Here is a 14,440-nt window from a genome sequence, read left to right as displayed (position 1 = left end):
AGTTCAAGTCATGTCAAGTGACTATGTAAATGTCGCTCTCTGTTACTGCAGTGAGATAGGAAGTATAAAATTTTAGGTGGTGTTTAAATAAATTTTATTAAAGCTAAGTAGGTACCTACTTACTTAGAGGACAATAACTTGTTTATTTTAATAAATTTGCTACCTTTTAGAGTTCTTACATTGATAAGGAAACTTGAATAACAATAAGAAGTGAATGGCCCCACATTCTGAAGGTGACACCTGATTCACTCCGTAATTTTTAGCAGCGAATTTTTTCATATTTGCAAACAATAATTTTGCGTGGTGAAAACCTGTAGGGGAATTTGAATATTTGGAGTGCGAAAATATCAATAATTAGTGTTTTGTTCATTGCAAGATATTACTCTTACCTATTTTTGGTATGGCTGGGGTGGTAGCGGGTAGAGTCAAACTCCTACTGGCATGGCATGTCGGTGCATGGCAATCCTATGAAACTTTTCATGCATCGTCTAGTTAAAAAATTAGGAGATGTCTTATCAGATTATCAATTTTCATCAAACTTATGAAAAACATTGATTTTGAATTAACGTAATCTTAAGTTAACTACTTCAGGATTTTCAGCTTTCAAGAAAACAGATAACAAAATAAGACAAGACAACGCTAGATTACTGTTCTGCGTTTAGTTAAATAGGCAACGAAATACACAAAACAATAAGTGCTGGTAATTAGACGAGAATTAACTAAGCTTGAAGTTTTAAAGCGAACGGAGTTACAGAAGCCAAAAAATTATAATATTAAAATTTACCCACGATATAACGGTATTTATTTTGTTCTACATACAAAAACACACACACAAACATATCATTATTAAGTATAGAGCAAAAATACACTAACAATTATTGAATGCTAAGAGTCCAATATAAAACATTGTTAAGAGTACCTTGAACGGGTATATTAAAATGTAACAGAAGGCACATTGCATGTATATGCAAGTCAATACTTAAGGACAGATCTCAGTAGGCTGGTAGGCTCCAAGCAACCTACTTGCTTGTGTTGAATTTGTTTTGGTTTTAACTCAGTAACGCGCCTACTATCGACACCGGAGCTTGTGCCCGATCAACTCCAACTTTCACATACATTCCGCGTTATAAACAACAAAATTATTAATTAAAATTGAAAAGTATTTTTTTTATTATTATTATTAAAGACGCAATATTATAAAAAGTGCTACAATGGGTGTTGAAAACCAGTTTCCCTTCGAGATTGTAGATGTAGAACAAGATCTGAATAAAAAATTGTTGAAATATTTCACTGGTAAGTTAATTTGTATGTCGGTAAGTGTTTGAACTTTCGAAGTTTATAATATGCGATGAATGTTCTAGATTGATCTAATAATATACCACATGCATTTATTAACGAGTAATTAGTTACACACACACGGTATTTAATTCTACAAATAATACCTTAGCGTAATCTGCGTAATATTGCGCATAAATACATGATGATGATGATTTAACTCTTAAGACACAGTTTACTTGCGTACTTGGCTAAGCTAAGTAATTAAATATTGACTTATGTGTAATGGGGATTAGTACTAGTATATTTATCATCTGTGTTACAAACACATAAAATATTCAATGTTGCACTGTTTATCCGTGTGATAATTTATAACATCTTAGGATGCATAACGGAGAAATTAATCCTAAAAAAATATATAAAAGAAGCATAAAATGAAAGTTCAGCCCGTCAGCTGCTATACTTAATGAAATATCTATAACTAATCACATCACGAATAACTATGACTACCGGTGACCTACGAAACTAGAGTTGCACTTTCTTTTCTTATCACAGATGCAAATCACTCTTAGTAAAAGCTTCGTGGACCAATACTATTCGACATAATGCAAACTTGCCGATGCATTAATCTACATTGGATTAAAATAACAATATTCGTATTCACCTCAGCATTTTGCCTTTACAATTATTGAAAACTAGCTGTTGCCCGCGACTTCGTCCGCGTGGTTAGAAGATATAAGTTATGATTTATATCTACCCTGTTTTTTTTTCACATTTTCCATTGTATCTTCTCTCCTTTTAGTTGCAGCGTGATAGTTTATAGCCTAAAACCTACTTTGATGAATGATCTATTGAACACAAAAATATTTTTTCAATTTGAACCAGTCGTTCCTGAGATTAGCGCGTTCAAAGAAACAAATAAACTCTTCAGCTTTATATATTAGTATAGATAGATTAATCGAATTGACTGTGAGTGTTCCGCCCAGTATCTACTGAATTTCCAAGAACAATTCTCAATCATTCTCAATCCTCGGTTTACAGTAGTTGTACAAGGCTTTTTGTTAGTTTGCAATTGGTAGGTTCCCAAGTGTTCCAAATAGATATGAAAAGGGCTCTAATGCATAGCTTGTTGATTCCACTACAATGTAATTTAATTCTATATTAACATTTAATCAGTAAATCATTAGCGGTGGGTCAATGGCCCGTGATTCCGCTGTTTACATTATGTAATGTAGGACAATGACATGCGCCGGTATGTTTTCATGTTAATAAGAGCCATCCGTTGTATCGCGTATGTTCCTACTTTGATTAGATTTATTAATTGTTTTACGAAAACATTGTTTATAATGTCCCTATGTTATCTTTTAAATTACTTATGATACATATACATCGTTCTTTATCTGTGGAGAAGTTAATTTATATTTTTAAATGTATTTAATAAAGAGGACTTTATTTACAATTTTACAGAGTTAAATATTTACAAGTTAAAAAACAAAAAATAATTAAATCAAAGCATCAAAAAATTCATCGGCATCGCCGCCGGCTGGGAGTGTGCCCAAAAGGCTGGCAGCATTGCCACGTTGAATGGCAATGCTAATCCTCTGAGCGAGGTAAAAGCCAGCCTTTGGGTCACGAGAAGTATCAAGTGTCGATAGAGAGGTATGTGAAAGACCCATTCCGAAAGTGCATTGCTGACAATGCTTTAAGTTCTTCTACCGCATTATGTTTTTTATTAATTGTGCTGGTATTTTTTTTAACACGGAAGTTCCTTATTGTGGTACCTTTTAGACCATTTATAAAATCAATTAAAATCGATAGTTTACATAAACGTTTACGGAAACTCTACAAGGTCTTACAAATTGTGCCTTCTATCTAAGTTAAAAGCGATTGTAACTGTTATTATTTATCAAGGTTCAATATAACTAATCAATAAAGTTACGTTTATTTTTATTTGTTTAATAGTTATAAAGTTATTAATAGATATTATAAATAAAGGTTATTTATAAAAATAATCACAGGTATACTAAATATTTTAGAATAACATGAAAACTGTGGTCGCTTTCCTGAGTCTAGAAACCCTCCAAGAAAAACGTCACCTGAGACAGTAGGATAATTATCTTGTAACGAAGGAGCCGTTTATTAAAAAAAATACATACAATATACAATAAAATTTTGATGGATTTAATTTTGTCGAGTATTTATTTATAGGTAAATGTAACTAGCAAACCGGGCGAACTCCGTTTCGCCATCAGATGGAATTTTCTTTGCTATAAACCTCACGGAGCCCGCGGCCTTTCCAACGAATGCAAAACCGTGGAAATCGGTTCGTGCGTTCTGGAGTTATAGCGTCAGGAAGAAAAACCCGACTTATTTTTATATAGTAGATATAGGTAATGTAAATTCTTAAACAAATGACAAAGTCAGACCTTGTTTGTGTTATTAAATTCATTGAACTGTCCACGCAAAGGTATGGCTATAGTGAAAGTGCATCAACCTCATAGCCTTCAGATATCGGTATCTGAGTCGCGGCTCGGAATAAAAGATCTAATAGATATTTGAAATACGTCTCATGGATGGCTCCATGAGACGTATTATATATTACGTTACCACAAAAACTATTGTATAACACAAAAGTAATGAACAGTGAATTAATTTTTCACCTTACGCGAATGTAGCGAAATGGCCAAGCCACATATTTTGACTAAGGTGTAGAGTTTGTGAAGTTATTCCTTGTAGAGTTAGGGCGTGTAGTGTCAGAAGCTTGGCAACATTTTAAATGAAAATGTTTTTAGTAGTCACAGAGAACATAATATCTTTATTTATTTGATAATTTCTGTATATAAAATTGTAGAAAAAACATGACAGCAAAACATATTTGACACAAGCCCGCACCACGCCGTGGCTTTTGGCATGCCACTTGGCAAAAGTGGTTAAAACTCGTTTCTCCAACTTCAAAAGCAAATCTTTGAAAATTTTAAGAGAAATGTAAACCTACGTAAAAGCTTCACTGACCTAAATTAACATTACTGTTATTAAAATTTAAACAATACTTTTAAGTAATTTCATTTCCCACTGGATAGTCACTGTATGCACAATAGACACTTCTATATTTAATGTTAATGATACATTTAACGTTATCTTAATACTTTGTCAACTAATTAGAAGTTCCTGTCTAAATATAACTGGACTGTGTTCTGGATAATTACTTATTAATAATCTGTTAGGTACTATATGAGTCTTTGACATGTAGTTATATTAGTAGGAACTGATTACTTCTCACAATTGTTTACTAAAACAAGTACCTAAAGAATGCCTATCGTCATAACTTTTTTGTTTTGCCTCCTGGTAGGAAAGACACACACACATAAGTCATGTTGTAGGAGATGTCGGAAGACTTATAATTTACACATACAATCTCTATTCGATATGAGATCAAAGCAGATTAATAGAGTCCATTTTACCCTATGGGTGCAAAACCCTTGAAAAAATCGCGTCATAAGAAAAGCAACACGACACCTTTAATGGAGAATTCTTTCCTTATCTATTTTTGTTTGTTCTTCAGGTGAATACACTGGATTCGTGCGCGTTGGCCCAAAGAAGTATTTCTTTCCTCAGAAATACAAACAGGAGGCTGCGAACATCTACAACATGCCGCTGAGACCGACTGATGTCTTCGTCACCAGTTACCCTCGATCAGGTGGCTTATCTTTTGAGTTTATGATGGTACCGTACATGGTGTCTTAGTCCTTATAACACAAAGAAGTTGTAATACACGCTCTTCGTACTCTCGTTTTCTTCGCCCTTTTAAACTTAGCTACGTTGTGTATGTGTAATGCCTGATACATCGTTCGTTAGCAAGGAAATGCCCCTTGTCATATGGGTAACAGTATCCTTTTGAGCGATCGTCGAAGCCATTGAGTCATTGAGCTGATCGAGTAGATAACTAAGTGTCTGGAATACCAATCTTAAAGTGTAATTGCTAATGATACATTATTTTGTTCATTACAGGAACAACGTGGACTCAAGAGCTCGTCTGGATGGTAGCAAATGATTTAGATTATGAGACATCGAACGCTATACCGCTCACCGAACGTTACCCCTTTTTAGAGTAAGTTGAAAATTTACAATAATATTAATAAATCTGATAAATGTGTTGCGGGTTTATTTCCCGTAAGGGACAAAATGTTTGTCATCCAACATGCTTCAAATTTTATTTTTTTGAACATAGTTTCAGCGCAACATTAAATTTTATGATATTTTGCAGGTTTTCCATCTGCGTTCATCCAGAAAACGAAGTGAAATTCAGAGAAGAGAACAGTCATAACGAGGAGAATCTCAAGATCCTGGAGTTCGTTTGCCAGCCTGGAACTGACCAGCTCGCTGCTATTCCAACTCGCCGGTTCATCAAGTCGCATATGCCTCTATCCCTCCTGCCGCCAACATTACTCGACACTTGCAAAATGGTGTACGTTGCGAGGGATCCCCGAGACGTTGCTGTGTCCTTCTACCACTTGAACAGGCTAATGAGGACTCAAGGCTATATCGGAGACTTTAAAACATTCTGGAACTTCTTCATACAGGACTTGCGTAAGTTATTTATGGTGAATTATAAAAAATAGCCAACAACTCCCTAAAAACAAATGTTACTTTGTTCAATTCCAATCTTACATTGAATTCAAATAAATAATTATTTCAGATCACTGGACACCATATTTTGAACATTTAAAAGAAGCCTGGGACAAAAGAGACAACCCTAACATGCTGTTCTTTTTCTACGAAGAACTTTCCAAGGTAATTTATTTTCAAACATCGAAAGTGCCTATATTTAACGACTATACCCCATTATGACTGCATGACATCTACTTTTTTGTTGGTTAATACGAGATTTTACTAAAATTTTATTATTCAGGATTTGCCAAGGGCCGTGCGTCGTGTAGCGAAGTTCTTTGGCAAGCAGTTCACGGACGAGCAGGTTGACCGGCTGTGCGACCACCTGAGCATCGACAACTTCAAAAATAACAAAGCTGTGAACTACGAAGTCATGAAAATCGTCGGTATTCAAATACCGGGCGAACAATCTTTTATCAGAAAAGGTACAACTTGGCTGTAATTATTGCTTCATTTCATAAATAATAAAATGATACCAGCCTATTTACGTTGCACAACTGAGCACAGGCCTCATCTCATGGCTGTTCCGGTAAAAAAGGCCTCACCCCATGAAAGGTCAGGTAAGGAAAAAGCATTGAGTTCACTGCGGGTTAGCGATTTTAGATTCCACTCATAGGATCCAAATTCCTCATAATTATTTATTTCATGGTTTCTCATTCGGTCTTGGAACAATAACTTTTGAAATACCAAATCGTATTTGCCTGCGTTGGGATCGAGCCTAAAGCTCACGATTACAATAAATAGAACCGAGGTACTAAGCCACCTTGCTTATTTAAAGAAATTGTGCAGGTACCTATAAAATACGGACATATTCTGCTTGCAAGAGCAAGCAAGGCAAGGTGGGTTGGCAATAATTTAGCGCGTTCATGATACGCTGCTACATTTTTTATAAATTGTTAATATCAGGTAAATCTGGCGGTTGGCGCGATTACTTCGACGAGGAGATGACACAACAAGCGGAGCAATGGATAGCGGACAACCTGCGAGACACGGACCTGAGGTTCCCTCACTTGGAAATTTAGATGATCGATCGATATATTAATTCAGAAAGAAAAGAATTAAAAGTGTGATAAACATTTATTTCAGTAATATACTATTTTCCAGTTTTCTTTGTAACACCATATTTTAAGTATACATGGATCTTGATTTAATAAAAAGCTACAAATACTGCGATAGCAATTAGCAAATAAAAGTTATTTATTCCAATGTTGTTTTAAAATGGCTATTTTGTCTGGTGTAATAAAATACTCAAAAATAAAACAATGTCTCAGTCCTTCCTCACATTTTATTTAAATAATACGGTTATACAAAGAAAATAAATTAAAAGCCAGATTTAATCAATCTTTCGTTGGTAATATAAAATTCTAAAACAGACTTATAATCATTATAATGGATAATAACCGTCTAAAGCCGGCGCGGGGCGAGCGGCCGGCGAGTGGCCGAGCCGCTCGCCCCGCGCCGCGGACCACGAACCTGCAACATACAAGTCTATAAAAAGCGACTCTATAATATAAAAGTGGGAGCAGAGTCCCGCACCTAACGACTCGCCGCCACGAGCGACGTTAAAACTATCATACACTTATAGAAAATCACAAAATTCAAGCGGAAATAATAGGAATCATGAGCGGCGCCTACGCGATGACGTCCGGCAGCAGCGCGCCCTCGGCCGGCGGGCTCGGCGGCGCCTTGCCCAGCGCCGCGCCGTTCGACAGCCCGTTAGACACCACCTCCTTCTTCACATCCACATTCTTCTTGGGCACGGCCTTCTTCAGGCCAGTGGCCGTCTGGAAATAAACGTGCCAATGTCAAAATAACGATTCCATTTAAAACGTATTTCGTATTTTAGTACAAGGTAAATTAAAAGATCAGATCAGAACCACCAGAACAGCAAGCCATATAAAAAGAAAATTTATTTTTATTATTGTAAAATTTACCTTAGGGGGAACGGTCCGGGGCGGTGCAGCCTTTGCGGTGATGCGTTTATTAGCGAGGTCCTTACTCTGTTTGTCTAATGGGGCGCGCGGTGCAGGCTTCGGTGCGCTCGGCCTGGGTACAAAACACGGCTTTAGAAACAATTTGAACAAATAATAACAATATTTAAATGTTCTATACAAGGCAGGAAGTAACTAAAAGTTCGCAGTACACACCTGGAGGCGGGAGCAGCGGGAGCGGCGGGGGCGCGCGGCGTGGGGCGCGGCGCTGGGCGCGCTGAGGCCGGGGGCGCGGGCCGAGCGGCGGCGGGCGTCGGCCGGGTGGCGGGCCGCGCGGCAGGCTTGCTGTCCTTAGCGTCGCCGTTGGCTAGCGGCTTCCTGTCAGCTGGCTTGGGCTGAGGGCGCGCGGCCGGCGCGGCGGGGCGCGGCGCAGGCTTGGCCGCGGGCTTGGCGGCCGGCTCCGAGCGCAGGGCCGTGGGGCGCGCGGCGGCGGGCCGGGGCGCGGGCGCAGCGCGCGTGGCGGGCGCGGCGCGGGCGACAGCCGGCGCGGGCTTGGGCGCCGCGGGCTTGGCGGCGAGCGACGAGCGCGCGGCCACGGGCGCCTTGGCCGGGGGGGTCGGCTTGGCGGCGGGCGCGCTGCTGCGGGCGGGCGCGGGGGCGCGCGCTCCGGGCGTGGCGGGCTTGGCCGCCGGGGTGGCCTTGGTCGCCGACGGCACCTTGGCGGCGGGGGTAGGCGCCTTGCTTGTAGGCGTGCGAGCCGCGGCCGAGGCGGTGCTCGGCCTCTTGATAGGGGCCGGAGTTGTGGAAGTGGGCGTGCGTGCGGCTGTAGCAGATTTGGGTGCAGCTCTCGGCGTCCGTGAGTCGGACTTGGCGGTCGGGGTAGTCGGTGATTTCTTTGTGACGGAAGGTTTAGCCTTGGCTGCGGCTACCCCCGCGGCGACTGCAGCTCCCGCAGCGACGACGGCGGCGGCCGCGACTGTAGCGTCGGCGGCGATGGGCGTGTCATTGAGAGGCGCGGCGTCCACGGCGGGTGCAGGAGGCTCCACAGCAGGGGTGGGAGGCGGGGTAGCGGCGGCGGGCGGCTGAACGGCCTCTTCTAACTGAATTTCACTGGTGACAGGAACGCAGATTTCTTGAGCTCTCGATTCTGGGATACCAATGTCGACATCGGTGACGAGTTCGACCCGCGAGTGCGGCGCAGGCTGGTCGGACAGTAGGTCGGGTGCGGGCGCGGCGGCGAGCGGCGTGGGCACGCGGGCCTCGGGCTCGGGGGAGGCGAGGCGCTCCTGTAGCTCCGCAGGCGGCGCGGAGGCGAGCTCGGCGGCGGGCTCGGGGGCGGGCGCGGGGGCGGGCGCGGGGGCGGGCGCGGGGGCGGGCGCGGGGGCGGGCGCGGGGGCGGGCGAGGCGGCCAGCGGGGCGGCGGGCACGGGGGACTCCAGCGGCAGCGGCGACTCGCGCGGCAGCGGTACATCCGCTGGCAGAGGGGACTCGGCCGGCTCGCTTACCGCCAGCACAGAATCTGCGGTGGTTTCTAGCGAGTGTTCGGGTTCGATCGGTTTTGGCTGTTCTGCTTCGACTGGCAACGGGGACGACTCCGTAGGAATCGGAGATTGCACTGGCAACGGCGACTGGCTCGGCACTTGAGACTCGCTATTCAACAAAGTCTCAGTAGGCAGTGGAGATTTGGCCGGTAATGGGGACTCACGCAACAAGTCTGATTCTTGAGGAAGTGGAGATCTTGCCAGAAACTGTGATTCAGCAGGCTGTAGAGTATCTGCTAGCGGCAATGGAGACTCCCCTAGCTGTTCCGACTCAATTGGCAGTGGGGATTCTTTTGGCACTTCAGACTCGATAGGAAGTGGGGACTCTGTTGGAACGTCAGTTTCAGTCGGGAATGGAGAAACTTTTGAAGGAATATCATCAGTCAGTAGCGGTGACTCTCTCATTTGTATCGTCTCAGCCTGCAAAAGTGTATCTTCTGGTATAGATTCTGTTGGAAGGGACTCTGTTGGTAGCGGTGAGTCCCGAACTAATTCCTCCTCTTTTGGCAAATGTGATTCGCTAGGCAAAGGAGATTCGGTAGGAAGTGGAGACTCGGTAGGAAGTGGAGACTCGGTCGGTAATGGCGACTCACTGGGCAGTAGAGTGTCCACTGGTAGAGGAGACTTGGCCGGCAGAGGAGACTCGGCTGCCAATTCTTCCGCAACAATATTGGAAATCTCATTAGTCAGCTCTTCGGCGTCAAATTTAATTTCGGGTGCCTCAAGTACTGAATCGATTTCAGCTACCACTGCCTCTATATTCTCAGTGATATCACTTACAGACTTGACACCAATGTCCACTTGTTCATCTTGTGATTCCACATTCTCATCTTGTGATTCTGAAGTTGGTTGACTGTCTTCTTTTTCTACCGCAATACCTTCATCAACTAGTTCGGGTTCCGGTGTTGTGGTTTCTTCCAATTTTGTTCCCTGAAGAGGTGAAGGAGATACTGACAACTGTTCAGTTGAAATTGCCTGTTGCACGTCTGTAGGCAGAGGAGAGGGAACTTGATCAGATTCAAGCATTTCATGAGATTCCATTTGTTCTTCATCTTTAACGTCATCAACTATCAACTGGGGCGCTATTTCATTGCTTGGTGAATCTTCTAATTTACTTTCCATTTCTATGTCTTGAGATGTTTCATCTTGAGGAGTGAAAGGTCTCACATCTTTCTCACTCTCTGAAGGGTCTTGCCCTTCATCATTTGTAAAACCTAATTCAGAACTCTTGCCATCAGGTATTTCAGGAATTTGTTCAAATAGTAACTTATGAGATTCAGGGGTGTCTGTTTGCATTACAGTTTCTTGGTTGATGTTGCTTGATTCAAATTCAATATTTGTATAACTTTCAATGTTGTTGGTACTGCTAACATTATAATCTACGAAGTTATCTCCTTGTTCGAAATGATCAAGATTTTGTGCGAGGACACCAGGCCTGTCATCAAACCTAATGATGTCATTGTTTGGTTCTTGAAGATCTCTCTCTGATCCAAACAAGTCTGTGTGTTGTTCTGGACTAATGTTTTCTTTTTCATTTTCATGAATATTTTCAGAGACGCCATTTAGCTGTATGTCCTCATCATCGCTGTCGGGTAATGGCTGAACGGCGTTGAGGTCCACGTGTGGTTCGTGTTTAGCAAGTCTCTCACACGTGTCATCATCTTTCTCTTGGTAAAAGCTCATACTCATTGGATCTCTTTCCTTATTTTTGAGCCTTTCAAATAGTTCGTCATTACCTTCCACAGCGAAAGGATTAGTCTCTGCGTGTGTCTGGAATACCTGTAAGCCAAATTATTTGTCGTCAATTAAATTTCAATGTTAAACAGTTTCCTGTTTCATTTACAATAGATACTGTGTGCGACGTTCTAACTAAGCTTAGGTATTCAACTAGTGACTAACTAATAAAATGTTTTAACTATGACACAATGGATGTTTTATAATGAACAGCTTTAATTATTAATTTTCCTTTTCCAATTAACCAATGGAATTCAAAATAGCTATGGTGAGTAATTAAATATTCTTGAAAAGGAGAAAACAATCCAGTACTAAAAATATCTAAGTTTCCTGTCAAAATTTACACTTAAAAAAGTTATTGTCAATTCTTATTTAAAGCATAATTAAAACTTTTCTGGTCATTATTTTTATAAAGAAATAAGTTTAGCCTTCTAGGGAATACTATGAAAGCATTAGAGAAACAGAATCGTCAAATACTTTGGGGAATCCCAGGCAGGGCTATAAAAAAAATGCAGCAGACTATGAAAAATAAAGAATTTACTCATAATGTGTATAAACTTACCTGAATATTACAAAAGTCTGTGGTATCTTTCTGTATTCTCTCGAAGTCCTGTATGAGGCCACTATCCTTGACTTTGTCAGGTTCAATGCCAACATTGAATCCAAAGCCCAAACTGTCCATGTTACACTTATCATTCCCATTCAAGTGCTCTTTAACAGCTTCGTCTAGTGATACATTCTGTAAATATAAGAATATACATTATTTAGCGCCCTTTTTACGAACTTCAATTAAATACGTTTTTATCAATTTACGTCAAGATTATTTTTGTAGGACACGGATTCTCGTTGAGTCTAGTCTAGCAATCGAATTAGGCGCGTGACTAATCCTCTAAATAGGTATTTAAGAAATAAGTGATCATAAAATAACTAAATTATTTCTTCATTTAAAAAGTAGTTGTTTCAATTAAATTTTGTTTCATACTGATAAATATTGCAACAGAAACATCGTGTTCTTAAAAAATACACTCTGTTTCAAACTATAAGCAAAAATGACACGCAAATATCGACACATTTAAAAATGAGAATAGAGAGTGCTAATTAGGGAAGACAGGAAATGCCAATCAAACACAAGTAATATATGACATTTCTAGTACACAAGGGTTATTAAACTTTCGTCAAATCTATTATTACTAATAGCTCTCAATTCCACATAAATACGATAATAAAGCCGCTGATAAGAAACTACACGTAACAAGGCAAATTAAAACAGTTAATGATATGTGCACAATGTTCCATGTGGCCTTAGAAATTAATTGCTATAACCACAAATTGAGGTGCACTATTTATGTATTGTGATGTCTATTCAGGTCTCTTTTGATAAAACAGTTTGTATAGATATTTTTAGTTTCTAAAAAAATCAACATTGTGTAAAGACTGTATCAAGGATTTAAGAAATAAAAATAAGAATAGAAGTAAAAAAATAGTCAAAAAACAAATACTAACATGATGGCCATTAAGCTGATCACAGTTATCCAAGTCTAGTAACTCTGCGGGCCTTACAACGGCTCCCGTGTCAAACTGTGCCTCATCAGGTAGTTCTATGTCGTCCATCGGCATCGGTTTGCGTGGAGATTCTGCGAGCAGAACATCTGCACCGGCCACACCCCCGGGGATGAACACCGGGGCATCGGGGTTCAGCGGTGAGCTGTTCATGTCTACTGAGCTGCTTTCCCAAGCCGACTGGAAAAGTACAACATATTTATTAGTTATGCTTTTCTTTCAGACCAATCAGCGAAAGATTTCAATACATCTGAATCATGTGGCGAACATAGTTTTAGTGTCGACTATGTACTAAGTAATTGACATAATATATGTAACTTATTAATGTTATTATACAATGAGTAGTTATGTTATCACACTTCTAACAGGTGAAACATTGACACTTATTGTCAATGTTTCATCTGTTTCGGAATGCGCATGTTTGTTGTTTGAGTGTAAATACATCGCGATCTAAAGTAACAACACAGTGGTCGATTGATCGAGTAGCAGGTGACTCACATTATCCTGGCAGGGCGTCTCTGAGCGCGGAAGCTCGTCGGGCTCCTCGCTAGGATTGTGTTCCTCGCGCTCGCCCTCGCCTTTGTAATAGTTCCACTCGTCTTCGGAGTCTTCGCCGCTCTCAGCTACATTATCCGCCACAGAACCGTCGACGTGGCCCACCTCCACTGCACAACACCAGAAACACACACTTTACCAAGGATATTTATAACACGATAATATTGTGTGAACACCTGGCGAGCACGCAACATTCACCCCTCCTCTCGCAATCCCCGATATCAACAGGTGACACACCCTTGACGGATAAATTCTCATTCGTACATTTAGACACAAAAAAACATCCGTTTTAGACTTAGCCGCTAAAAATTATGAACGCCGGTTTTGTTTACGAGCGGCGTGCTAGCAACGATATTTTACCGGTCGCGATTTCAAACTCGCGAGACATTCGCGGACGCCATTTCGAGAACGGGCAGCGGAGACACGCCCGAGATCGAACTTGGACAGTGTGGAGAAGTTGAGAACATGTGAGTGAACCTCCGGGAATCCTGCGCTCACCGACCAGAGAGGGATGCGCCTTCGGGCGAACCGTTCTATTTCCAGAACACCGCTCCGCATGAATCAACACAGAAATAACCTTTCACAAACCGTTTGGTATGTGAAAATAATCAACAACATTCGCTAAAAGGCACATACCGTGAACGGTAATTTCACTGCACTGATATTATCTTCACTGGCGGTGTAATATTCGAGCCGTAAAAATATAGACAAAAGCCCCGATTACAATAGCAGCGACTTTCGGAGAATAGTACAGACCCGTCGGGCGTTCAATGAGCGACTGCGAAAGGAAAGGAACGTGCCGAGCGAGCGAGACGGCGGCGGCTAGAGGGCGCAGGGGCGCGCGGCGGGTGCGGGCCGCGCTCCTGCACCCGATAGGGATGCCGTGTCATTTTATAATCATTTCTATGGTATGGTGTTATTTATCCTTATACTTGTAATACCATTGAATAGGTAATAAATTCCTATGTTGACATTTTTATAACACATAAAATATGTTTTAATACTAACAATGTTAACAATACAAAACGTAGGAACCTATGTATAAATAAGTTTGGGCAGCTGACCAAATATCTACCCGTTTAGAATCATCCCTATGAACATTACTAATTAATTTCTCAGTTAACTTAATACCTTGGGTATTTTATGATATTGTTAAATGGGTAAACCCCTATATGT

At 41.3% G+C, this 14,440-nt stretch overlaps 2 protein-coding genes across 2 annotated transcripts in view; one reads left to right on the top strand and one right to left on the bottom strand.

The window, feature by feature from the left end:
• The first annotated feature begins 908 nt into the window (after nucleotides 1–908).
• Nucleotides 909–7,149, top strand: LOC113491741 (sulfotransferase 1C4-like). The gene is made up of 7 exons (XM_026868890.1): nucleotides 909–1,293; nucleotides 4,838–4,972; nucleotides 5,284–5,383; nucleotides 5,540–5,862; nucleotides 5,972–6,066; nucleotides 6,185–6,368; nucleotides 6,850–7,149. The coding sequence occupies exons 1-7, from the start codon at nucleotides 1,212–1,214 to the stop codon at nucleotides 6,963–6,965; spliced, it is 1,035 nt and encodes a 344-aa protein (XP_026724691.1). The 5' UTR covers nucleotides 909–1,211; the 3' UTR covers nucleotides 6,966–7,149.
• Nucleotides 7,150–7,408: 259 nt separating this feature from the next.
• Nucleotides 7,409–14,440, bottom strand: part of LOC113508695 (microtubule-associated protein 1A-like) — a 65,591-nt gene continuing 58,559 nt past the window's right edge. The window contains exons 10-16 of the mRNA XM_026891779.1: nucleotides 13,208–13,374; nucleotides 12,653–12,889; nucleotides 11,712–11,888; nucleotides 9,260–11,194; nucleotides 8,091–9,229; nucleotides 7,878–7,989; nucleotides 7,409–7,727 (exon numbers count right to left, since the gene is read on the bottom strand). Coding sequence (XP_026747580.1) covers nucleotides 7,575–7,727; nucleotides 7,878–7,989; nucleotides 8,091–9,229; nucleotides 9,260–11,194; nucleotides 11,712–11,888; nucleotides 12,653–12,889; nucleotides 13,208–13,374 — 3,920 coding nt within the window. The 3' untranslated portion in view covers nucleotides 7,409–7,574. The remainder of the gene's footprint in view (nucleotides 7,728–7,877; nucleotides 7,990–8,090; nucleotides 9,230–9,259; nucleotides 11,195–11,711; nucleotides 11,889–12,652; nucleotides 12,890–13,207; nucleotides 13,375–14,440) is intronic.

The sequence above is a fragment of the Trichoplusia ni genome, chromosome 3, assembly GCF_003590095.1.
Source record: "Trichoplusia ni isolate ovarian cell line Hi5 chromosome 3, tn1, whole genome shotgun sequence".
Classification (NCBI taxonomy): Eukaryota; Metazoa; Arthropoda; class Insecta; order Lepidoptera; family Noctuidae; genus Trichoplusia; species Trichoplusia ni.
Note: the sequence above shows the minus strand (reverse complement) of the source record. Positions and strands in the feature narration are given on the sequence as shown.

What these genes read in the sequence shown, in the direction of transcription:
- LOC113491741 (XM_026868890.1), top strand. Translation starts at nt 1,212, where the DNA reads ATGGGTGTTGAAAACCAGTTTCCCTTCGAGATTGTAGATGTAGAACAA. An exon ending in CACCAGTTACCCTCGATCAG is followed by an intron (nt 4,973 to 5,283) that starts GTGGCTTATCTT and finishes TGTTCATTACAG; the next exon opens with GAACAACGTGGACTCAAGAG. An exon ending in ACAATCTTTTATCAGAAAAG is followed by an intron (nt 6,369 to 6,849) that starts GTACAACTTGGC and finishes TGTTAATATCAG; the next exon opens with GTAAATCTGGCGGTTGGCGC.